This window comes from Nomascus leucogenys, chromosome 22a (assembly GCF_006542625.1).
Source record: "Nomascus leucogenys isolate Asia chromosome 22a, Asia_NLE_v1, whole genome shotgun sequence".
Classification (NCBI taxonomy): domain Eukaryota; kingdom Metazoa; phylum Chordata; class Mammalia; order Primates; family Hylobatidae; genus Nomascus; species Nomascus leucogenys.
The window spans coordinates 130,960,060-130,985,296 of record NC_044402.1 but is presented as its reverse complement, the minus strand read 5'-3'; the positions used below and the strand labels follow the sequence as shown (position 1 = coordinate 130,985,296).

At 40.8% G+C, this 25,237-nt stretch overlaps 1 protein-coding gene across 2 annotated transcripts in view; it reads right to left on the bottom strand.

Annotated features, from left to right (window-relative positions):
* Positions 1-21,914, bottom strand: part of SP140L (SP140 nuclear body protein like) — a 60,729-nt gene extending 38,815 nt beyond the window's left edge. For both annotated transcript variants that reach the window (XM_030802386.1, XM_030802387.1), the window contains exons 1-5: positions 21,800-21,914; positions 20,322-20,396; positions 13,216-13,378; positions 12,051-12,219; positions 9,521-9,604 (exon numbers count right to left, since the gene is read on the bottom strand). In XM_030802386.1, the coding sequence (XP_030658246.1) occupies positions 9,521-9,604; positions 12,051-12,219; positions 13,216-13,378; positions 20,322-20,396; positions 21,800-21,831 (523 nt within the window). In that variant the 5' untranslated portion in view covers positions 21,832-21,914. The remainder of the gene's footprint in view (positions 1-9,520; positions 9,605-12,050; positions 12,220-13,215; positions 13,379-20,321; positions 20,397-21,799) is intronic.
* Between the last annotated feature and the right edge of the window lie 3,323 nt (positions 21,915-25,237).

The following is a 25,237-nucleotide window of genomic DNA, read 5'->3' as shown; positions in this document are numbered from 1 at the left end:
ACTCACCATGATCAAGTAAGCTTTATCACTGGGATGCATGGATGGTTCAACACACAAATCTCAAAAGGTCATACGTTGCATTAATAGAATGAAGGACAAAAATTATATGACTATCCCAATAGATGCAGAAAAAGCACTGGACAAAATTCAACTTTTCATGATAAAAATTTTCAACAAAATAGTTATAGAAGAAATGTACCTCAGAACACTACCATCTACATATGACAAGCCTACAGCTAACATCATAGTCAATAGTAAAATGTTGAATGTTTTCCCTCTAAGATCAGAAACAAGAGTAGGGTGTCCATTCTCGTCACTTCTAGTCAACATAGTACTGCAAGTCCTAGACAGAACAGTTAGGCAAGAAAAAGAAATAAAAGACATCCAAAGTGGAAAGGAAGAAGTTAAATTGTTCTTAATTGTAGATGACATGATCTTATATAGAGAAAACCCTGAAGACTCTACCAAAAAACTGCTAGAACTAATAAATTTGGCAAAGTTGCAGGATATAAAATCAACATAAAAAAATCTGTTGCATTTCTATACACTAACAATGAACTATCTGAAAAAGGCATGAAGAAAACAATCCAATTTACAATGAAAATACTTAAGAATAAATTTAACCAAGGAGGTGAAATCTTTGTACACTGAAAACTCTAAAATGTTGATTAAAGAAATAGAAGAAGAAGAAGAAAAAAATGGAAAGATACCCCATGTTCATGGATTGGAGTAATTAATATTCTTAACATGTTCATACTATCCACAGTGCTCTAAAGATTCAGCGCAACTCATATAAAAGTTCCAACGGCATTTTTTTTCTGAAATAGAAAAACAATTAAAAATTTGTATAAAAGCACAAGAGACCCCAATCAGCCAAAGCAATTTTAAGCAAAAAGAACAAAGCTGAAAGCATCACACTACCTGACTTCAATATATACTACAAAGCTATAATAATCAAAAGAGCATGGTACTTGCATAAAATAGACACATAGACAAATGGAACAAAATAGAGAGCTTGAATCCATGCATTTTTGGTCAACTGATTTTCAACAAAGGTGCCAAGAACATGCAATGGGGAAAGGACAGTCTCTTTAATAAATGATGTTGGGACAACTGGATCTTCACATGCAGAAGAATGAAATTAGACCCTATTTCATGCCATATGAAAAAAATCAACCCAATATGGATTAAATATTTAAATTTAATACCTGAAGCTGCAAAACTACTAGAAGAAAACAGGGGAAAAGCTCCATGACATTGGTCTGAGCAATTATGTTTTTGGGTATAACACCAAAAACACAATCACAAAAGCAAAAATAAAGAAGTGAGACTACATCAAACTAAAAAGTTTCTGCATGGGCAAGGAAACAATCAGCAGAGTGAAGAGACAACCTACAGAAGGGAGAAAATATTTGCAAACCATACGTCTGATAAGGGCTAATATCTAAAATATGTAAGGAACTCAACCAACTCAATACTAAAAAAAAAAACAACAACAAATAAACAGATTATAAAGTGGGCAAAGGATTCAAATAGACATTTCTCAAAGGAACACATGCAAATGACCATCAGGTATGTGAAAAAATGCCCAGCATCACAAATCATCATGAAAATGCAAATTAAAACCACAATGACTATCACCACACACAGGTTAGAATGGCTATTATCAAAAAGACTAAAGATGATAAATGGTGAGGATGTGGTGAAAAGGAAACTCTTGTACACTGTTAGTGGAAATGTAAATTAGTACAGCCATTATGGAAAACAGTATGGAGTTTCCTCAAAAAAAGTAAAAATAGAACTACCATATGATCCATCAGTCCCACTGCTGAATATATATCCGAAGGATAAGTCAGCACAGATGCTCCTACAGTTATGATGGGGCTACACCTCCATAAACCCAACATAAATTGAAAATCTCGGAATAGGAACAGCTCCGGTCTACAGCTCCCAGCCTGAGTGACACAGAAGATGGGTGATTTCTGCATTTCTGTTTGAGGTACCAGTTTCATCTCACTAGGGAGTGCCAAACAGTGGGTGCAGGACAGTCAGTGAAGCGCACTGTGCGCGAGCCAAAGCAGGGCAAGGCATTGGCTCACTCGGGAAGTGCAAGGGGTCAGGGAGTTCCCTTTCCTAGTCAAAGAAAGGGGTAATAGACGGCACCTGGAAAATCAGGTCAGTCCCACCCTAATACTGCGCTTTTCCAACGGGCCTGGAAAACGGCACACTAGGAGATTGTGTCCCGCACCTGGCTCGGAGGGTCCTATGCCCACGGAGTCTCGCTGATTGCTAGCACAGCAGTCTGAGATCAAACTGCAAGGTGGCAGTGAGGCTGGGGGAGGGGCGCCCGCCATTGCCCAGGCTTGCTTAGGTAAACAAAGCAGCCAGGAAGCTCGAACTGGGTGGAGCCCACCACAGCTCAAGGAGGCCTGCCTGCCTCTGTAGGCGCCACCTCTGGGGGCAGGGCACAGACAAACAAAAATTCAGCAGGAACCTCTGCAGACTTCAATGTCCCTGTCTGACTGACAGCTTTGAGGAGAGTAGTGGTTCTCCCAGCACGTAGCTGGAGATCTGAGAACAGACAGACTGCCTCCTAAAGTGGGTCCCTCACCCCCGAGCAGCCTAACTGGGAGGCACCCCCCCAGTAGGGACAGACTGACACCTCACCCGGCCAGGTACTCCTCTGAGACAAAACTTCCAGAGGAACTATCAGACAGCTGAATTTGTGGTCTCATGAAAATCCACTGTTCTGCAGCCACCGCTGCTGACACCCAGCCAAACAGGGTCTGGAGTAGACCTCTAGTAAACTCCAACAGACCTGCAGCTGAGGGTCCTGTCTGGTAGAAGGAAAACTAACAAACAGAAAGGACATCCATACCAAAAACCCATCTGTACATCACCATCATCAAAGACCAAAAGTAGATAAAACCACAAAGATGGGGGAAAAACAGAGCAGAAAAACTGGAAACTCTAAAAAGCAGAGCACCTCTCCTCCTCCAAAGGAACGCAGTTCCTCACCAGCAACAGAACAAAGCTGGATGGAGGAGGACTTTGATGAGTTGAGAGAAGAAGGCTTCAGACGATCAAACTACTCCGAGCTACAGGAGGAAATTCAAAACAATAGCAAAGAAGTTAAAAGCTTTGAAAAAAAATTAGACGAATGGATAACTAGAATAACCAATGGAGAGAAGGGCTTAAAGGAGCTGATGGAGCTGAAAGCCAAGTATCGAGAACTACGTGAAGATTGCAGAAGCCTCGGTAGCAGATGCGATCAACTGGAAGAAAGGGTATCGCTGATGGAAGATGAAATGAATGAAATGAAGCGAGAAGGGAAGTTTAGAGAAAAAAGAATAAAAAGAAATGAACAAAGCCTCCAAGAAATTTGGGACTATGTGAAAAGACCAAACCTACGTCTGATTGGTGTACCTGAAAATGATGGGGAGAATGGAACCGAGTTGGAAAACACTCTGCAAGATATTATCCAGGAGAACTTCCCCAATCTAGCAAGGCCGGCCAACATTCAGATTCAGGAAATACAGAGAACACCACAAAGATACTCCTCGAGAAGAGCAACTCCAAGACACATAATTGTCAGATTCACCAAAGTTGAAATGAAGGAAAAAATGTTAAGGGCAGCCAGAGAGAAAGGTGGGGTTACCCACAAAGGGAAGCCCATCAGACTAACAGCTGATCTCTCGGCAGAAACTCTACAAGCCAGAAGAGAGTGGGGGCCGATATTCAACATTCTTAAAGAAAAGAATTTTCAGCCCAGAATTTCATATCCAGCCAAACTAAGCTTCATCAGTGAAGGAGAAATAAAATACTTTACAGACAAGCAAACGCTGAGTGATTTTGTCACCACCAGGCCTGCCCTAAAAGAGCTCCTGAAGGAAGCACTAAACATGGACAGGAACAATCAGTACCAGCCCCTGCAAAAACATGCCAAAATATAAAGACCATCGAAGCTAGGAAGAAACTACATCAACTAACGAGCAAAATAACCAACTAACATCATAATGACAGGATCAGATTCACACATAACAATATTAACTTTAAATGTAAATGGGCTAAATGCATCAATTAAAAGACACAGACTGGCAAACTGGATAAGGAGTCAGGACCCATCAGTGTGCTATATTCAGGAAATCCATCTCACGTGCAGAGACACACATAGACTCAAAATAAAGGGATGGAGGAAGATCTATCACGCAAATGGAAAACAAAAAAAGGCAGGGGTTGCAATCCTAGTCTCTGATAAAATAGACTTTAAACCAACAAAGATCAAAAGAGACAAAGAAGGCCATTACATAATGGTAAAGGGATCAATTCAACAAGAAGAGCTAACTATCTTAAATATATATGCACCCAACACAGGAGCACCCAGATTCATAAAGCAAGTCCTGAGTGACCTACAAAGGGACTTAAACTCCCACACAATAATAATGGGAGATTTTAACACCCCACTGTCAACATTAGACAGATCAACGAGACAGAAAGTTAACAAGGATATCCAGGAATTGAACTCAGCTCTGCACAAAGTGGACCTAATAGACATCTACAGAACTCTCCACCCCAAATCAACAGAATATACATTTTTTTCAGCACCAAACCACACCTATTCCAAAATCAACCACATAGTTGGAAGTAAAGCTCTCCTCAGCAAATGTAAAAGAACAGAAATGATAACAAACTGTCTCTCAGACCACAGTGCAATCAAACTAGAACTCAGGATTAAGAAACTCACTCAAAACTGCTCAACTACATGGAAACTGAACAACCTGCTCCTGAATGACTATTGGGTACATAATGAAATGAAGGAAGAAATAAAGATGTTCTTTGAAACCAATGAGAACAAAGACACAACATACCAGAATCTCTGGGACACATTCAAAGCAGTGTGTAGAGGGAAATTTATTGCACTAAATGCCCACAAGAGAAAGCAGGAAAGATCCAAAATTGACACCCTAACATCACAATTAAAAGAACTAGAAAAGCAAGAGCAAACACATTCAAAAGCTAGCAGAAGGGAAGAAATAATTAAAATCAGAGCAGAACTGAAGGAAATAGAGACACAAAAAACCCTTCAAAAAATTAATGAGTCCAGGAGCTGGTTTTTTGAAAAGATCAGCAAAATTGATAGACCGCTAGCAAGACTAATAAAGAGGAAAAGAGAAGAATCAAATAGATGCAATAAAAAATGAAAAAGGGGATATCACCACCGATCCCACAGAAATACAATCTACCATCAGAGAATACTACAAACACCTCTATGCAAATAAACTAGAAAATCTAGAAGAAATGGATAAATTCCTCAACAAATACACCCTCCCAAGACTAAACCAGGAAGAAGTTGAATCTCTGAATAGACCAATAACAGCCTCTGAAATTGTGGCAATAATCAATAGCTTATCAAGCAAAAAGAGTCCAGGACCTGATGGATTCACAGCCGAATTCTACCAGAGGTACAAGGAGGAACTGGTACCATTCCTTCTGAAACTATTCCAATTGATAGAAAAAGAGGGAATCCTCCCTAACACATTTTATGAAGCCAGCATCGTCCTGATACCAAAGCCTGGCACAGACATAACCAAAAAAGAGAATTTCAGACCAATATCCTTGATGAACATTGATGCAAAAATCCTCAATAAAATACTGGCAAACCGAATCCAGCAGCACATCAAAAAGCTTATCCACCGTGATCAAGTGGGCTGCATCCCTGGGATGCAAGGCTGGTTCAACATACACAAATCAATAAATGTAATCCAGCATATAAACAGAACCAAAGACAAAATCCACATGATTATCTCAATAGATGCAGAAAAGGCCTTTGACAAAATTCAACAGCCCTTTGTGCTAAAAACTCTCAATAAATTAGGTATTGATGGGACGTATCTCAAAATAATAAGAGCTATCTATAACAAGCCCATAGCCAATATCATACTGAATGGGCAAAAACTGGAAGCATTCCCTTTGAAAACTGGCACAAGACAGGGATGCCCTCTCTCACCACTCCTATTCAACATAGTGCTGGAAGTTCTGGCCAGAGCAATCAGGCAGGAGAAGGAAATAAAGGGTATTCAATTAGGAAAAGAGGAAGTCAAATTGTCCCTGTTTGCAGATGACATGATTGTATATCTAGAAAACCCCGTCGTCTCAGCCCAAAATCTCCTTAAGCTGATTAGCAACTTCAGCAAAGTCTCAGGATACAAAATCAATGTACAAAAATCACAAGCATTCTTGTACACCAATCACAGACAAACAGAGAGCCAAATCATGAGTGAACTCCCATTCACAATTGCTTCAAAGAGAATAAAATACCTAGGAATCCAACTTACAAGGGATGTGAAGGACCTCTTCAAGGAGAACTACAAACCACTGCTCAATGAAATAAAAGAGGATACAAACAAATGGAAAAACATTCCATGCTCATGGGTTGGAAGAATCAATATCATGAAAATGGCCATACTGCCCAAGGTAATTTATAGATTCAATGCCATCCCCATCAAGCTACCAAGGACTTTCTTCACAGAATTGGAAAAAACTACTTTAAAGTTCATATGGAACCAAAAAAGAGCCCGCATCACCAAGTCAATCCTAAGCCAAAAGAACAAAGCTGGAGGCATCACGCTACCTGACTTCGAACTATACTACAAGGCTACAGTAACCAAAACAGCATGGTACTGGTACCAAAACAGAGATATAGATCAATGGAACAGAACAGAGTCCTCAGAAATGATGCCGCATATCTACAACTATCTGATCTTTGACAAACCTGTCAAAAACAAGAAATGGGGAAAGGATTCCCTATTTAATAAATGGTGCTGGGAAAACTGGCTAGCCATATGTAGAAAGCTGAAACTGGATCCCTTCCTTACACCTTATACAAAAATTAATTCAAGATGGATTAAAGACTTAAATGTTAGACCTAAAACCATTAAAATCCTACAAGAAAACCTAGGCAATACCATTCAGGACATAGGTGTGGGCAAGGACTTCATGTCTAAAACACCAAAAGCAATGGCAACAAAAGCCAAAATTGACAAATGGGATCTCATTAAACTAAAGAGCTTCTGCACAGCTAAAGAAACTACCATCAGAGTGAACAGGCAACCTACAAAATGGGAGAAAATTTTCGCAACCTACTCATCTGACAAAGGGCTAATATCCAGAATCTACAATGAACTCAAACAAATTTACAAGAAAAAAACAAACAACCCCATCAAAAAGTGGGCAAAGGACATGAATAGACACTTCTCAAAAGAAGACATTTATGCAGCCAAAAAACACATGAAAAAATGCTCATCATCACTGGCCATCAGAGAAATGCAAATCAAAACCACAATGAGATACCATCTCACACCAGTTAGAATGGCCATCATTAAAAAGTCAGGAAACAACAGGTGCTGGAGAGGATGTAGAGAAATAGGAACACTTTCACACTGTTGGTGGGACTGTAAACTAGTTCAACCATTGTGGAAGTCAGTGTGGCGATTCCTCAGGGATCTAGAACTAGAAATACCATTTGACCCAGCCATCCCATTACTGGGTATATACCCAAAGGATTATAAATCATGCTGCTATAAAGACACATGCACACGTATGTTTATTGCGGCACTATTCACAATAGCAAAGAGTTGGAACCAACCCAAATGTCCAACAACGCTAGACTGGATTAAGAAAATGTGGCACATATACACTATGGAATACTATGCAGCCATAAAAAAGGATGAGTTCATGTCCTTTGTAGGGACACGGATGAAACTGGAAATCATCATTCTCAGTAAACTATCGCAAGGACAAAAAACCAAACACCGCATGTTCTCACTCATAGGTGGGAATTGAACAATGAGAACTCATGGACACAGGAAGGGGAACATCACACTCGGGGGACTGTTGCGGGGTGGGGGGAGGGGGGAGGGACAGCATTAGGAGATATACCTAATGCTAAATGACGAGTTAATGGGTGCAGCAAAACAACATGGCACATGGATACATATGTAACGAACCTGCACATTGTGCACATGTACCCTAAAACCTAAAGTATAATAATAAAAAATAAAAAAAAGAAAATCTCATAAGTCAAAAATGCACTTAATACCTCAATAAAGCCATTGTAAAGCTGAAAAATCACTAACCCTGGATGTCTTGTCCTTATCTGCGTTTACACCGCACCCTCCCATTGCACATCTGTTCACATTTTCTGGTTGGTCTTTCCATGAGGATTCCGTGTCTGAGTTGCCACCATTTCCTCCAGTCATGGTATTCTTTTTTTTTTTTTTCTGTATCTTTCTTTCTGCATAAATTTCTTCATTTTTGTTTTATGTTTCTGCTTTTTTTATTAGGTTCCTTGGGTATCACAGAGTTAAGAACAAGGCTCTGGCTTAGAATGCCTAGGGGGGTTCTTCCTTGCTCATCTGAACCTAGACAAACTTCGTAAGTGGTCTGTCCAGATTTCAATTTCTTATCTGCAAAATGGACAATACAGAATACAAATCTCCATGGCAGGCAGGAGAATTAAACTCACAATTGCCATAGAATAGGCGTTTAATCAAAGTGAGCTGTTAATAACATGGTTATTTTTGTTGTCCTTTATGCCTTTTTCACTCTTTCTTTAATTTCCCCTCCTTCCTTCTCTGTCAATACCTACATCCTCTCCACATCTGCACCAATTCCTCTCTGAGTCCGTCTACATGAGTGCCTTTCTCTTTGAATATTCCTGCTCTTGAACAACATCCCCACATTTAAATGGGTCCCCTCTTCTGCCATCACCAATTATCTCCTGTGATATAACAAGAAATACATATTTCAGTCTTCATCCCCTGCTCCTGGCCAGAGCTCCTAAAACCCGTGAAACATCCTAAGTGATGAAAGTCGAAAGAGCACTTCCTGTTATGCATAACAATCCCATTTCAACCAAACCTGAGTTTATGTTAATAAGGTGACTTTTGGAAAGCCCTTAAGGATGGGGTACACAATTCTGCAGGGAATTGGAGAACTGGTTGGTGTGGGGAGGTTCTCCACATGTTTCGTGTCAAAAGTGTTGAGAATGTGAGAGTACAGATAAAACAGGAGCTTTTCTTCCCCTAAGGGTCTCCTCTTTGATGTTGACCATGGGCCATGGGCTGTGGTTCTTAACACTTCACAGCTTCATACTGACCTCCCACTGGGACCTTTCTAAATCACAATTACATCTAGGTAGTTAGTATCTGTAAATCTGGCCTACTGACACACTTGGCTCTGGTTCCTTCATGGTTAGTGAGCCAACAATGTCTTGTTATGGCCACTTCTCCAGGACCCTACATCTGGTTAGGAGCTCATACAGTCCCCTCCTTGACTTCTCCATGGTCCTTCCATGTGTCTTCCCTGTTTCACAGTTTCCCCTCAGAACCTTGGGCCCTCACCTCCCTTGTCTCCTTTTCCTCTTAGCATGAACTATAAATACCATAACATGAACTATAGCATTAACTATAAATACCATATACATGAACTATAAATACCATTTTTATTCTGTCATTTTTACCTTGTTCAAGACTTAGTTTGATGTCAGGCTTCTCTTCCCTTTCTTTTCGATCACTTTCTTGGAAAGACAATTTGTCTTGGATTGCTGAAGAATGGGAGACAGAAGAAAGCAATTAAAGATCTGCGAGAACCAGGGACAACATCTGGAAACTGGCTTTTAGGAATTTCCAGCATTAGGCTGACTCAGAAGTCAGAGGGTTACACATGACTTAAACTTCTCCTATCATCTTCTGGGACAGAGAAGAGATGACCTCAACAATGAGCTTTTATGTGTCCTACACAGAAAGGGGATACTCAAGATTTAAGGATAAAGGAGTAATGGAAACATAGTGAGCTGTGTTACCCGCAAAATCGTCAGATGGCAGGGTGGGCATACATCAAGTGTAAGGAAGAAACAGAGGAATTGCCTGGAAGGATGATCTCAGGTCCTAGAGAGGTTCCATTATAAAAGAGAAAACTGACCAGGTGCAGTGGCTCACGCTTGTAATCATAGAACTGTGGGATGGTGACGCAGGAGCATCGCCTGAGCCTAGGATTTTGAGACCATCCTAGACCACATAGCAAGACCTTTTGTCTGAAAAAAAATTAGCAAAATCAGCCTGATGTGGTTGTGTGCACCTGTGGTCCCAGCTACTCAGAAGGCTGAAGTGGGAGAACTGCTTGAGTCCAGGAAGTCAAGGTTGTAGTGAGCAGCCTGCCATCTAACCTGGGCAACAGAGTGAGACCCTATCTCCAAAAACATGCATAAATAAAAAATAAAAGAGAAAACCCCAACAGCTTGAAAGATGAGGCTAGAAAACAAGAACGTTGGCTTAATTGGGTCAGGGAGGATGAACAGTTCTCAAATAAACATAACAGAGGACACAGGGGCAGCTTGTGTGGACTTCAGCATCTCCTTGAGGGTGGGTAGGCTGCTGTGCTGGGTGGGGCGGTGGGCAGTGCTGCCCCAGGCAGGTGACAGTGAGCCCCGGTGCAGGTCACCCAAGCATAAAGAGTGCCAGAAACTAACACGTGACTTGTGGGCACTGGGGCTAGGAAGGGAATCCCTGCAGTCCATGGAGAGGAACAGAGCCGCTGAGAATGTGGGCAGTAAATGTAACACTATTCCCTTCATCCCCACAGCCTGGACCATCCTGCTTACAAACATAACAGTGACTCGAAATTTGTGCCCAAATATGTGATTGCCTTTTATTCACTTTCTGACTTGAATGACTTGTTACAAAAATTATTTTATTTTTAATCTAAATAATGTTAGTATTAACACAAATCAATAAGCCAAAACATATATAGCTGCCTAAACTTTTTTCCTTGCTTATAAATCTGTAGTATTTCTTTATTGCCTAGTAAATAAATTTCAAATTCCTTAGCTTTCGATTCCAGACTGTTCACCATCTTCCTCCAATTGATCTCTCTTAAGTCAGCTCCTATACTGCTTCTCACTCTCGGATTTAGCCAAATCCACTTTGTCCTGTTTTGCAGACATGCTTTCACTCTTTCCAGTCCCCATAGCATCCACCCTCTTCAGGGCATGTTCCTGTTTTTCTTGTGATGTCTGTATCTCTTATTTGGAGAACTGGGTTGAGATCAAACTGTGAGGAGAATAAAAGTTTTCCAGGCAAGTAAAACAAAATAGAGGTCACCTTCTTTACTGTGTACCATTATAATAGTATAAATTATGCCTTCTCAGGAAAAAAGTCAAGAATCAAAACTTTAGTTTGGTATAGCACCAATACCAAACTTTAGTTTGGTATAATCCCTGTCTGAGCAATCAGTTTTGTGATTATTTGATTAATGTTTCTTTTACCCCTTGTGGGTAAAGGGTTAACAAAACTATTTATCCTTCACTAAAGGCAAACTTGACCCAGGGTTAATTTTCTTGCTCATTATTCTAGAAACCTAATAAAGGTAGCGTTTTCCTGGTTTTACTGGGCAAACTCTGGGCTTAGAAATGACCCAGGCCTGGTTGCCTGAAACTATACATGAACTATAAATACCTGTAGGGAAGAAATAATTGTGGTCTTCCTTCAACTGATCTCTTATAACTCAGATTGTCCCTGTGGCACCCTGAAAGCTATGACTATGGGGTTGTTACAAGAGATATTGACTCCCACAGATATGTGGTGCTATGCCAAAGTGGATCCTGCACCCACAGCTAAGCTGTCACTCAAGGCAGGTAGTAGTCAATTTAGTGGACTGCTGTGTAGGTCACTGTAAGGACTCCCAGTAAAGAGAAGAAACAACTGATGCTGCCCTGTTGGTGTTCTGTGTTTCTTATCTTCTAAGTGAAACTGATGCCAGTGTGGCTCGCGTTGTCCTGTGAGTCTAAGTGGCCAGTGAAGCAGATCTCCAGGTGTTTGTTTTGCCATAGCCATATACCATGGGCTTCAAGAAGACTCATGACATGTCTGTTTTGTTAACTACTCTATGCCCACTGCCCAGCACAAAGTGTCACACATGGTAGGAGCTCAAACATATGCTTATTTAAAAAAATTGGCCCTGGAAATCAAAAGGTAGATAATAAACCTAATTACCATTGTTGAAGCTTTTATAAACGTGAATTAAATCGGGGTATTCGTGCATGTTGATCTCGCTGAACAGTGCTTCCAGAACTGGCAGGTTAAATGTCTTCTCCAGTTCACTGAGAACATTGTACACCACTCTTTGTACAGGGACCAGGTTTCTACAAGAATCTTGAGAATCCTTTAAAAATATTGAATGGAGAAAATACAAATACAGACTTTCAAGTTACAAAAGAGCCATAAAAACAAATTTTATGGTTACTGAATTTCAATTTCTCTTCAGAGGTATCTTCTCATGTAAAGTTTTATAATTTTTACATATTTATATAGCTAGTAATGAAAGAAGTAAATCACATCTCCTTAAAAACACCCACTGATGAGCCTGATTGCCTCACCCTCATTTACATTAGATGTAAAAAGGAGCAACTTTGAAGGATAACAGTGGGCTCAAAGTTCTTTAAGAGCCTGATTGATATGTTTTTGGGATAGATGTAGCAGGCAATCAGTGAGTGGCTGTTTTGTTGGCTGGGCAACCCCTGCTCTTCCACCAAGACTGATTTGGCCTGAAGGGCTCAAAGAAACCAGGTGACCATTCTCCCCTTGCTGTGAACTTGGCCACAGAGGAAGCATATTCATAGCCAGAGATGACTCACTGCTCTGTATCTCCAACAGGGCCTATGGGTGGAATTTACTCATATTCCAAGACTCCAGAAACGCACAAAAAAAGGAAAGACAAGAAAACAAATGTGTTGGAGAAAGAATAACAAGCATCTATTTCCAAATTTGTCCTCTCTAGACACCAATTCCCTGTGGGTTTTAATGTTCTCAGATCTAGGTATTTTAAATTGATGTTAATTGAAATAAAATGCTCTGTCAATTATGATTTCAGTAAATCAATTCATTAAAATTATTTTTAAATTTTAGTTTATGTTATAGTGTATGAATTCTACCAAACATTGTACATTTATGGAAAACACCTGTTTCTGTTCCAGTTTCTCCAGTAGCATTCACCCCAACTCCAGAGGGTGCCATGGAACCCCATTTCCTCAGCTGGAAGTGGGACCATCTCTGGTGACCTCTGCTTCTCCTCTCCTTTTCTACTTTACAGGAGCACTTACAGAAATACTTGTAAAATATGAAAGCATATCTGCCAGGTTGTGAAATAAACTTTACTTACTTCAAACATTTTATTTGTGATGAGTTCACGATCGCGGAGGCCTTCGAGGAACGGAAATGTCTTTTTTATTGCATTTGAAATCTCCAGCTTATGTCTTTTGAAGTGCTTGAATACAGTATCATAGACAAGTCCCTCATCTACAACCTGGTCTTCCGTGAACAGCCTAGGGAAAAAGGACACCAAGTGAAAATGGTCGTCAAGATTCTGAGATGTTTGTGGAGGTGGTGAGATTTTATGTATAAAGGATAAGCTATGAAGAACCAACATATATAAAATAGGTGGTCCTCAGTAGAGCCCAGAATAAATGGAATTGAAGCAACAAACAAAAATGTAATAGAAGATATCACAGAGCCTATGCAAGACTAATATAGAGGGCACTGAAAAAGCCCAGTCTAAACTGAACAAAGTCGTTGTAAAGATATCTTCACCTAACCACATCTGGAATATTTTTCAAAATAAAAATACTAAATTCCTACAGAATCTATATGGAGTAAGCAGGTCATCCATAGAGAAATGAAAGTCAATGGAATATAAATAAAAATCTAACCTTGAAAATGCATCTTAATCAACAACTGAGAGAATTTGACAAAATAAAAATAAGATGTCCTTCTCTAATCTATAGCTGCTAGGAAGGAAATACCATCATATATCATAAAATTAATTCATAAATAATACAATGTGGTTTAATAATGATAATAATACCACATTATTGAGAATTTCATGAGAATATCAGTGATATCTCCTGGAACATCTGGTTCTGCTTTGTGTTAATATAAATCTGTCTGTACTATTGCTATATACAGTTAATCATTTTAGGCATCTGAATTCCAGAAATCACTGCTGGTTCGTTTTAAAGCAATTTTAAAGCTGAGTCTCTAATTCTAGTTCTTAGTTGATCATGTTATTGCTCTGATAATGTTTTAATCAACATCTCAGTATTCCTAAATGTTATGAAAACTTGGGAGCTCTTTTTATCCAACCGGAAGAGAATTATTGGCACTTCCCAGTACACAACATAAAGCAGGAAACAATGTCGCATTATTGTTTTGAATTCCTGTAAAGAAAAAGTTTCTGGTTAAAGTTCATTAAAATGATAATAAAGGAATTAGATTTACAGTGACAAAGAGAATGGTGGAGGACAATGAGCACATAAGAGGTTTCAAATAAAATCTCGAAGACAGAAAGTGGTCAGAAAAGTGCTAGTTGCAATAGTAGGTAGGGGATGCTCCCAGAGGTTAGGAAAGCAATTGTGGTGTCCTACAGAATTTGGAAGAAACAGTGGAGCTTTGAAGGGAGACACACAGCTAAAAACTGATTTGTTATTTGAAAAATGAACAGAGCAATGCATATACTGCCTGTGAACCTGCATGCTGAACACATGCAGCCAGGTAGCCTCTCAGGGGGCAACCATTGCTGTCATTTATTCTGTCATATGTTAATACTGCCTGCTCTTGGATTTCATATAAGTGAGCAAAACATATACATGCTTTTGTGTCTGCCTTCTTTTGCTTATCATCTATGTTGCTGTGTTGAACAGTTAGTTCATTTTTGTTGTTGAGTGGTATTCCATTGTGTGAATCTATCACAATCTGCTTACTCATTTTTCCGTTGATGGACATTGGAGTGGATTCAGTTTGAGACTAGTATGAATAAAACTGCTGTTCTTGTGCAAGTCTTTTTGTGGCAAAATGCGTTCATTTCTCTTGGGGAAATATGTGGGAGTGGAATTACTGGGTCATTGTGTAAGAGTACATTTAACCATTTTAAAACCTGCCAAACTGTTTTTGCAAAGACTACCAGTGATGGCCTTTCTAGTTTTAGCCATTCCAGTGTGTACGACGTGATATCTAATTTTAGTTTTAATTTGTATTTCTTTAATCAGGAAATTATGTCAAGCACGTTTTCATGTGTTTACTGGCAATTTATTTATTTTTTGGTGAAGTGTCTGTTCAAATGTTTGACCCATTTATATTACTGAATTTTATTTTATTTATTGATGGATAGGAGTTTCTTTACAGATTATGGATAGAAGTGTTTTGTCTGATTTATGTATTGTAAATATTTTCACCCAGTGTGTAGCTTCCCTTTTATTTTCTTAATTATGTCTTTTGATAGGAAAAAATCTTTAATTTTGATGAAGTCCAATTTATTATTTTTTCTTTTATAATTAATGACTTTAGTGTACTATCTAAGAAGAATTTGCCACTCCAAGGTCATGAAAATATTCAGAAAGCAATTTACAATATAAGCATGGGTTTATATCTGTACTTTCTATGCCATACCATTGATCTGTTTGTCTATCCTTATGCTGATATGATTTTGTGTTAAATACCATGGCTTAAAGAAAGTCTTGAAGTCAATTAGAAAAGATTGTCTTGGACTTTCTAAATTCTTTGATTTTCCACATATCTTTTCAAATCAATTTGTCAATTTCTATAAGAAAAACCTTTTGGATTTTTCTTGGGTTTGATTTGAAACTATAGATAAATTTCGGGGAGCTGACAACAATATTGAGCTTGCAATCTGTTAGCATCATTTGTTTCTCCATTTATTTAGGTTAATTGCTTCAAAGAGAATAAAATACCTAGGAATCCAACTTACAAGGGATGTGAAGGACCTCTTCAAGGAGAACTACAAACCACTGCTCAATGAAATAAAAGAGGATACAAACAAATGGAAGAACATTCCATGCTCATGGGTTGGAAGAATCCATATCGTGAAAATGGCCATACCGCCCAAGGTAATTTATAGATTCAATGCCATCCCCATCAAGCTACCAAGGACTTTATTCACAGAATTGTAAAAAACTACTTTAAAGTTCATAAGGAACCAAAAAAGAGCCCGCACTGCCAAGTCAATCCTAAGCCAAAAGAACAAAGCTGGAGGCATCACGCTACCTGACTTCAAACTATACTACAAGGCTACAGTAACCAAAACAGCATGGTACTGGTACCAAAACAGAGACACAGATCAATGGAACAGAACAGAGCCCTCAGAAATAACGCCGCATATCTACAACTATCTGATCTTTGACAAACCTGACAAAAACAAGCAATGGGGAAAGGATTCCCTATTTAATAAATGGTGCTGGGAAAACTGGCTAGCCATATGTAGAAAGCTGAAACGATCCCTGCCTTACACCTTATACAAAAATTAATTCGAGATGGATTAAAGACTTACATGTTAGACCTAAAACCATAAAAACCCTAGAAGAAAACCTAGGCATTACCATTCAGGACATAGGCATGGGCAAGGACTTCATGTCTAAAACACCAAAAGCAATGGCAACAAAAGCCAAAATTGATGAATAGGATCTAATTAAACTAAAGAGCTTCTGCACAGCAAAAGAAACTACCATCAGAGTGAACAGGCAACCTACAAAATGGGAGAAAATTTTTGCAACCTACTCATCTGACAAAGGGCTAATATCCAGAATCTACAATGAACTCAAACAAATTTACAAGAAAAAAACAAAAAATCCCATCAAAAAGTGGGCGAAGGACATGAACAGACGCTTCTCAAAAGAAGACATTTATGCAGCCAAAAAACACATGAAGAAATGCTCATCATCACTGGCCATCAGAGAAATGCAAATCAAAACCACAGTGAGATACCATCTCACACCAGTTAGAATGGCCATCATTAAAAAGTCAGGAAACAACACGTGCTGGAGAGGATGTGGAGAAATAGGAACACTTTTACACGTTGGTAGAACTGTAAACCAGTTCAACCATTGTGGAGGTCAGTGTGGTGATTCCTCAGGGATCTAGAACTAGAAATACCATTTGACCCAGCCATCCCATTACTGGGTATATACCCAAAGGACTATAAATCATGCTGCTATAAAGACACATGCACACGTATGTTTATTGTGGCACTATTCACAATAGCAAAGACTTGGAACCAACCCAAATGTCCAACGATAGACTGGATTAAGAAAATGTGGCGCATATACACCATGGAATACTATGCAGCCATAAAAAATGATGAGTTCATGTCCTTTGTAGGGACATGGATGAAACTGGAAATCATCATTCTCAGTAAACTATTGCAAGGACAAAAAACCAAACACCAGATGTTCTCACTCATAGGTGGGAACTGAACAATGAGAACACATGGACACAGGAAGGGGAACATTACACTCCGGGGACTGTTGTGAGGTTGGGGGGCGGGGAGGGATAGCATTAGGAGATACACCTAGGAGATACACGAGTTAATGGGTGCAGCACACCAACATGGCACATGGATAGATATGTAACAAACCTGCACATTGTGCACGTGTACCCTAAAACTTAAAGTATAATAATAATAATTTTTAAAAAAGAATTTTTAAAAACGTAAATTCTTGTTAGATTTATCTATTCATTTAGTGTCTCTCAGTTGAATCCCAGCAAGACAGGTTACAGAACACTACCTAGAAGATCATAGCAACTAAAACAGTTCAGTATTGAAACAAGAATAAAAAATATAACCATGGATTAGAACATGGGTCACCTGTACAAATTTATATGTAAGAGAGAATTTAGTACTCTCATTCCCTTTTATACACAGCAGATGCTTCCAAGATCCCCAGTGGATGCCTGAAACTGCAGATAGTACCAAACTCTGTATACACTATGTTTTTCCCCATCCATACATAAATTAGGCACAATAAGAGATTAAAAATAATATTTAATAATAAAGTAGAACAACTATAACAATATACTGTAATAAAAGTTATGTAAATGTGGTCCTTTTCTCTCTCTCAAAATATTGAACTGTAGATATTAGTAACCTTAGCATGTGATTTCTTTTTCTTTCAGGAAATTTCACATTTTCACTTAAAGGAAGCACTTGACAGCTTCTCTTTGGCATATCTGAATTGCCAGCATCAGTCCTCATGTGCTTTGGGGCCATTATTGACTAAAATCAGGGTTGTCTGAACACAAGCACTGTGATAACATGACAGCCGATCTGATTACCAGGATGGCTAGTCAGTGATTCACGGACTGGTGGTGTCCACATTGTGGATACGCTGGATAAAGGGATAGTTCACATCCTGGGCGGGATGGAGAGGGACAGAATGAGATTTCATCACACTACTTGGAACAGCAAGTAACTTAAAACTCATGAATTGTTTATTTCTGGAATTTTCCATTTAATGTTTTTGGACCATGGTTGACTATGAGTAACTGAAACCTCAGAAAGTGAAACTGTGGACAAAGAAGGATTACTATAGTTAATAACAGCATAAAGATATCAAATATCTATGATGAAATCTAGCAGAAATACCAGACCTTCAGAGAGAAGAATACATTTTAATAGAAAATATTTCTAAATTAATCATGTACATGAGCCATATTCATGAGAAAGGAAGGCATAATATTGTACATATGTCGGCTCTCTTCAAATTGATCTATAGAGTTAGTGCAATTCCACACAAAATGCCAAGATTTTGACAGGCTAATTTGGGAACCCAAAGTTTAAGACATTTTGGAGGAAGAGGAAGAGATTTTGCCTTGTCAGATGTCAAGAGTTCCTGGGAAGCCTCCATCGCTACAGCAGTGTGGTACTGGCATAAGGAGACGCTCCCACAGGCCAGGGGCAGAGAAGAGAGAACACAGAAACACACCCTGCCTCTATGGCCACCTGGTTCACAATAAGTGGGGAAAAGGATAAGATAATTAATGGTGTCCTCAGAAAACTTGGTAAGAATAAAAACAGAATCTTCAAACTGTAGCTCAGATGAAAAACAATTTGGTCTCAGATAAAATAGGAACCGTGAAAAAAAAAACATGACTCTCCCAGGTTATAACTGAGCAAATGGGATATTTAGGGTGAGCTGCTCTGGTCGAGCCTGCCCAGAGGGGCTGTAAAGCCACAGCAGGCACATGGAACACAGGATCAGATAGAATCAGTCTGGAAGAATGTCTCAGAGACGATAATGAGAATATCCCACAGTTCTTAACAGTGCACGAAAACCTAAATAAAGCAAAATCATGAAGACTGAATGAGAAATTAACAAAATGTGGAATACAGGGGAGCTTGCAGAGTTATAGAAACAAATTAAGATCCCTCCTCAAAAATAAACACAATCAATTTTTTTAAGTTGGAAATTACAAGAAACAAGAAATCTACTGAAAGCTAGATGTATTAGTCCGTTTTCACACTGCTAGAAAGGAATACCCCAGACTGGGTAACTTATAAAGGAAAGAGGTTTAATTGGCACACAGTTCCGCATGGCTGGCGGGGGGCTCAGGAAACTTAAAATCATGGTGGAAGGTGAAGGAGAAGCAAGTATCTTCTTCACAAGGTGGCAAGAGAGAGAGCACAGAGGAAGCTATCATTTACAAAACCATCACATCTTGGGAGAATTCACTCACCGTCGTGAGAACAGCATGGGAGAAACTGGCCCCATGATCCAATCACCTCCCACCAGGTCCCTCTCTCAACACCTGGAAATTACAATTCTGATTACAATTCAAGATGAGATTTTGGTGGGGACACAGAGCCAAACCATATCACTGGATAACTGTCATGGAGGCAAAGTTTGAGACAACTATTATGAACTCAAAGTAAAAAACTGAAAAGATGAAAGCACCACGGGGAAGATAAAAGCTGTGAAGGCTGAAGTTGCTCCAATGTAAGAATAATTTTGCCTAAAAATTGAAAAAGAAAATGTCAGAGATTTTAGAGAAGGAACTTTTCCTGGAACAAAGGCAGAATCAAATCTGCCACCTTAACACAAGAACAACTTTAAAAACTGACAGTGCTCACGGAGTTCCTCAGCAACTCTCTGTATCACTATTTATAATGAAAGTGCATCGGTCTTATAAAATCTAAGTTGTAAGATGTTTATACATGAAATTTTAAGCTGTTAATAAGACAGAAGTCACCATATACAAATGTAAGGGACAAGAAAAGTATATTTATACTTTGCAGAATATTTAGTGAACTCTCCCATATCATGAAAAAAAGACAAGCACCTCAACTGAATCACATTGGCAAAAAATGAACAAAAAAATTATAGAAGAGGAAATTTAAGTGGCCAAGAAACATGAAAAGCTGTTCAGCTTTCCACAATATCAGGAAAATACAAATTAAAACAAAATGCAATTCTTCATCACCTTTGCAGACTTTGGCTGTGTGCGGGAAGATGGTTCATCTCATTTGCTACTCGTGAAACACATCCGTTCAGCCTCCTAAAAAGACAATTTGGCAGGATCTACAAACAAGTAAATAACAGCACCCTTTGCTTCAACAATTCCACTTTTTAAGGTTTAGACACAAGATAAATACTTGTATACGTGCAAAAAAAGAGAAATATATAATCATTATTATAGCTTATTGATAAATGTGAACAATTGAAAACAATCTAAATGTCCTTCAATTGGAGAATGGTTAAAAAATTATGCTATGTAAATTCTATGGAATAGTATGTGTAAAAAGAATGAGGTAGATCTACATGTATTAAGGTGAAAAGATATCTAAGATTTCCACCATTAAAATGAGTAAAAATGCAAAATGCAGAATAGCATGCACAATGTAATTCCATTTATTACAAAACGAGAACACAAATTATGTGTTTACAAAAACATACTTCGTACACATAAATGCATCGAAAAATATGAGAAAAGCTATGCCCAAGACTCTTCACAAGACTGTGAAAGGAAGCTACAAGGCGAAGTGAGTGGTGAAGAAGACTTTTTCCTTTATATACTTCTCCACTGTTTGACATTTTATGAGTAAGAATGTACTGTATTTCTTTTGTACTAAAAAATTTAAAAGATTAAAATCGCTTGAACCCAGGAGACAGAGGTTGCAGTGAGCTGAGATTGTGCCACTGCACTCCAGCCTGGGTGACAGAGTGAGACCCTGTCTCAAAAAAATAAAATAAAATAAAAAGATTAAGTAATGTTATTTATAAACTCGTTACTAGAGAAAAGATAGGATTTCCATCTCTTTTCTGGTCAGCGGCATCCCCCATCTTGGGACAGGAAATTGAAGTAAAAATAAAAATATTTAGCTTTCTGCCATCCTGGACCTTTTCCTTCTTTTTCCTTCTTTGGATCAAGGTCAATTGTATCAGAATTCTCACCCTGAGTCAGTCAAGGAAATAGCCCCAAAGCTGACCCAGGCCTCTTCCCGAGACAGGTGAAACCACAGTTTCCAGTGTTCAAAAGTAAGCCAGCTGTTTACCCTGGAGTGTCTATTTCCTAAACTACCTTCTTTGACATGACATATGTGAAGGTAGAGAGGGCAGAGGGATGTGAAAGGGTTCGGAGACCATGAGGAAATAATAACTCTCAGTCACAAATGACTGAAACGACTGTTCAGAGTGCCCCGGCCAGCTGAGCAGTAGTTTCAAAACAAGAAAAGTCATCTGTGTTATGGCAAGCTGGACTCACACAAACAGCTGTCCTGCTGCGGTTGTAAAAATCTGATTTCCTTATTACATTCTCTTTTATTTCATTATATTACACTACCTACCTACGTTCTTGCAAAGCAGGACTAAACCGAAGCTTTAGACAGAAACCGAACTAAAGGCATGAAAGCTCCAATACTGCCAGAGATAAAGGTTAAAGGAAGAGAGATAAAGACTCACCTGGTGCTCAGGTCGCTGCCCCCACCTGCCATCGTCCCACCCCAGGCCCTGCCTGGGTCTCAGAGCCTGGCCTATGAGCTCCCCCGTCGGCCCAGCCCGCGTGCAGTGCGGCTGCGCAGACTCGGAGCAGGAAGTCGGCCGACAGACTGACTCACCCTCACAGGTTTCTGCCCAAATGGGGAAAAGAGAAGTGAAAGTATTTAACTTCCTGCTGGGATACAGACACCGTGTTTCTCCTCCTTTTTCACTCCAAGGGGTTCTCAGCTTTTCTGAAATGTGGCAGAGGGTTGGAAGAGAGGCCTGACAAGCAGCAAGACCTGCAGGACCAGGGAAGGAGGGCCCAGGGGACGAGCAGTGCCGGCTCCCGGGAGTCCACTTGTTTGTGCAATAGACAGCAAAAAAAAAAAAAGTCCTTGAACCAAAATTGTCCTTAGCTGCTCTGCCCTCTAAGAGGGGGCATAGTTTACATGGGAGTCGGGGGGAGACTCCATGTTTGCCCCTTCCCCTTGCTGAAATGGCTGGTGGTGGGAGTTGCAGGGTTGGAGGGAAAGCCAGAAACTTCAAATCTTCTTTCAGGCCCATGGGAGAGCATGGACTGGACTAAGGTAGGTCCTGACATTGGGACCCAGGGCTGGAGAGAACCAAAATGCTCGGCATTATAACCTGGGGAGAGTGTTCTTAGCCTTCCTGGAAATCAGCCAGAAGTAAGAGAGAACTCTCCACACCCCTGGGACCAGAGGCTGCAGCCAGCATGGTAAGAAAGGCGAACATTTTAGGTACAAGGGTTTAAGGAATCTTGACTATGGGGCCATCTTGGAACAGCCAGGGGTGAAGACACATCTGAGCTTCGGAGAAGTCACTGGAATCTTGAGAGGACAAAAGCTTCTCATTGGAGGAGGATGGAGGTTGGAACCCAGATGATCTAGACATGGAAGGGCAGGGTGGCTCGCGCTGGGGGTTCTATCTCTGCCCAGATTTTCCATTTAGATTCTAATTCATCATTCCTCAAAGAACAAGAAGTGACAGAGAAGACTTGCTTTACATCAGTATAAAGTCATAGGTAAAGAAATAGAAGCAAAGGGCGCATGAGAATGGGGCCACAGGACACAACCAGGGACCAAAACTCCAGGCAGAACCATGGAGCGGAGACAGGGAGGCAGCTGGGAGCCTGGGGGCGCTGGAATCCAGGGCCCAAGGTGAGCAGAGGGTGGAACCTGGTGAGGATTCAGGGGCCAGAAGGGATGGTGCTCCACAGCCATGTTTTCCAAATCATATTCTGCTGAATCCAACTTTTTCCAGCCCCCACCCCCAGCCATCTCAGCAAGGGGAAGGGGCAAACATGGAGTCTCCCCCCGACTCCCATGTAAACTATGCCCCCTCTTAGAGGGCAGAGCAGCTAAGGACAATTTTGGTTCAAGGACATTTTTTTTTTTTTTTTTTGCTGTTTATTGCACAATAGTTGTAAGCTGTGAATGCTTGTCCAGGTACATTTGAAAATATGAGGGTGAGGGGTTTCTACCCTGATTCTACTGGTGCCGTTTTCCCCAAAATGAGTGAATAAGCAGGTGCCAGGACACTGGTGAGGACAGCTTTTCCAGTGGGCGAGGTCACTGTTTCTATCAGGTGCTGCACACCTGTAGGTCTCTCTCTCTCTTTCTCTTGCTCGCTCCCCCGTGACTCCCCAGTTTTATGGGGGCACAGTGGCTGGTAAGCTGAGCATCTGTTGGGCACAGTTGTCCTCTGATCCCAGTCTCCATGGAGCACAGCAGCCCTGACAAGGCCTGGCGCGGACCACACCAGTCTGCTCTGGCGTCCGCACTCACCCCTCTCACTGCTCTTGGGCAGCAGGCAGGCTCAGGCCACTGAGTGGCACTGACATAAATGTACCAGCTTTTCTCTGGGTGTGCTTAGGGGCTGGAATTCCACATCAATGAGCTGGCTGGGAAATCCGCAAGTGTTGACCTTCACATGTGGACATGCCCTTGCTAGGGCAGCTCCTGGCAGCAGGGATGATGTTCTTGTCAGACAGGCTTCGAGAAAGCTGAGGACACACCACACTCTGCAAAAGCAATGCCAGTTAATGGAGAATCTCTAGGCCTCTGTGGGAAAAGCAAAGTTTCTTTGATCCAGAATATGTCAGACACACCTGGGTTGGGAAAGGGACAGGACCAAATTAAGAAGTAGCATGAAGTTCTAAAAATCCTGCTGGATTGTTTAGAAGGAAATAATGGAACTCCTGGAGCATTTTCTATGGCTGCAAGGAGCACAGGCAACAGGGAATGTTTTTGCCGTCACAGAAGTAGTTCCAGTTACTGGAGCCTGGAAAACTCAGAAGCAGGAGAGGCAGTGATTGGGGAAGTACCACAGGCAGGGCACCCAGCCAGGTAATGGGCCTTCGTGAGCTTCACCAAGAGCAGCTTCAATTCAGACTTCAGTGGCGAGGGGTGGGGAGGGGCTGTGATTCTGGAACCTGGGACCCCCCTGTGGGAACCAGAGGTCTATGCCTGAGATGAGGTCATTGGCATCATGGACCAGAGAGTTTCAGGGCAGGAGGCAGCTGCAGCAACAGTGCCACTGGGGCATGAGAATAGAGAACCTAGCCACCCTCCAAGGGACGTAGAAGTGACGAGTGAAGGGCAGGCGCCTGGGATCTTTAGTGGGAGCGCCCAGTCCTGCCGAACTGTCTCCTCCTAGGAGGTGGAACATCAATCAATCAAGGCTCGGTCCCCACCCATCTTCTAGGGGACACTTCTCTGACTGGAGTGGGAGTGAGCCTGCTCGTTGCTGGGTCTCCCTGGAGTCATCCTGCCTGCAGAGACCAAGACTCTGTTGGCTCCTCCAAGCTCAAGTGCACAAGGACAGGGGCCTGCATGGCATGAGGGAGGGTTCAACGCCATGGGGATAAGCCAGTTCTGGGGTTTAGTGTTAGGGCTCCCTTTACTGCCACATGTCTAAGCCACATTCCTAATCCAGTTCTTATCAGGAATAAAGCTGGTATTTTGATCCCCATCTGTTTCTTCGTTTTGCCTATATCTTAAAGATTTCAAGCACATGAGTATACATCTCTCTTCTCAGGTTCTCTTGTATCTGTGCTGCAGATGGGTAGAGGCTGGGGTCATAGCTCCTTGCAATTGCATGATTGTGATGCAATTATCCCCTGGGCTCAGTGGGCATTTGGTGGCAATATTTCAGCTTTTAGGAAGTTGGGTGAGACCAGGCTGGTCTGACCCTCCCTGGCCCACTCACCAGGGTCCCCTGCTCAGCAGAGCCTCGGTGACTGGGCTCCCAAACCTGCAACACTGTAAGATGCCAGTGGGATTGTTGGAGGTGGAAATGTAATTATTGCTGTTGGAAGGGAATGAATCCTTGGAAAATGGGCGAATGGGAAGAAGTTCCCTGGTGCGGAGGAAGAGGCTATGGGTGAAGGATTGTAGGGAG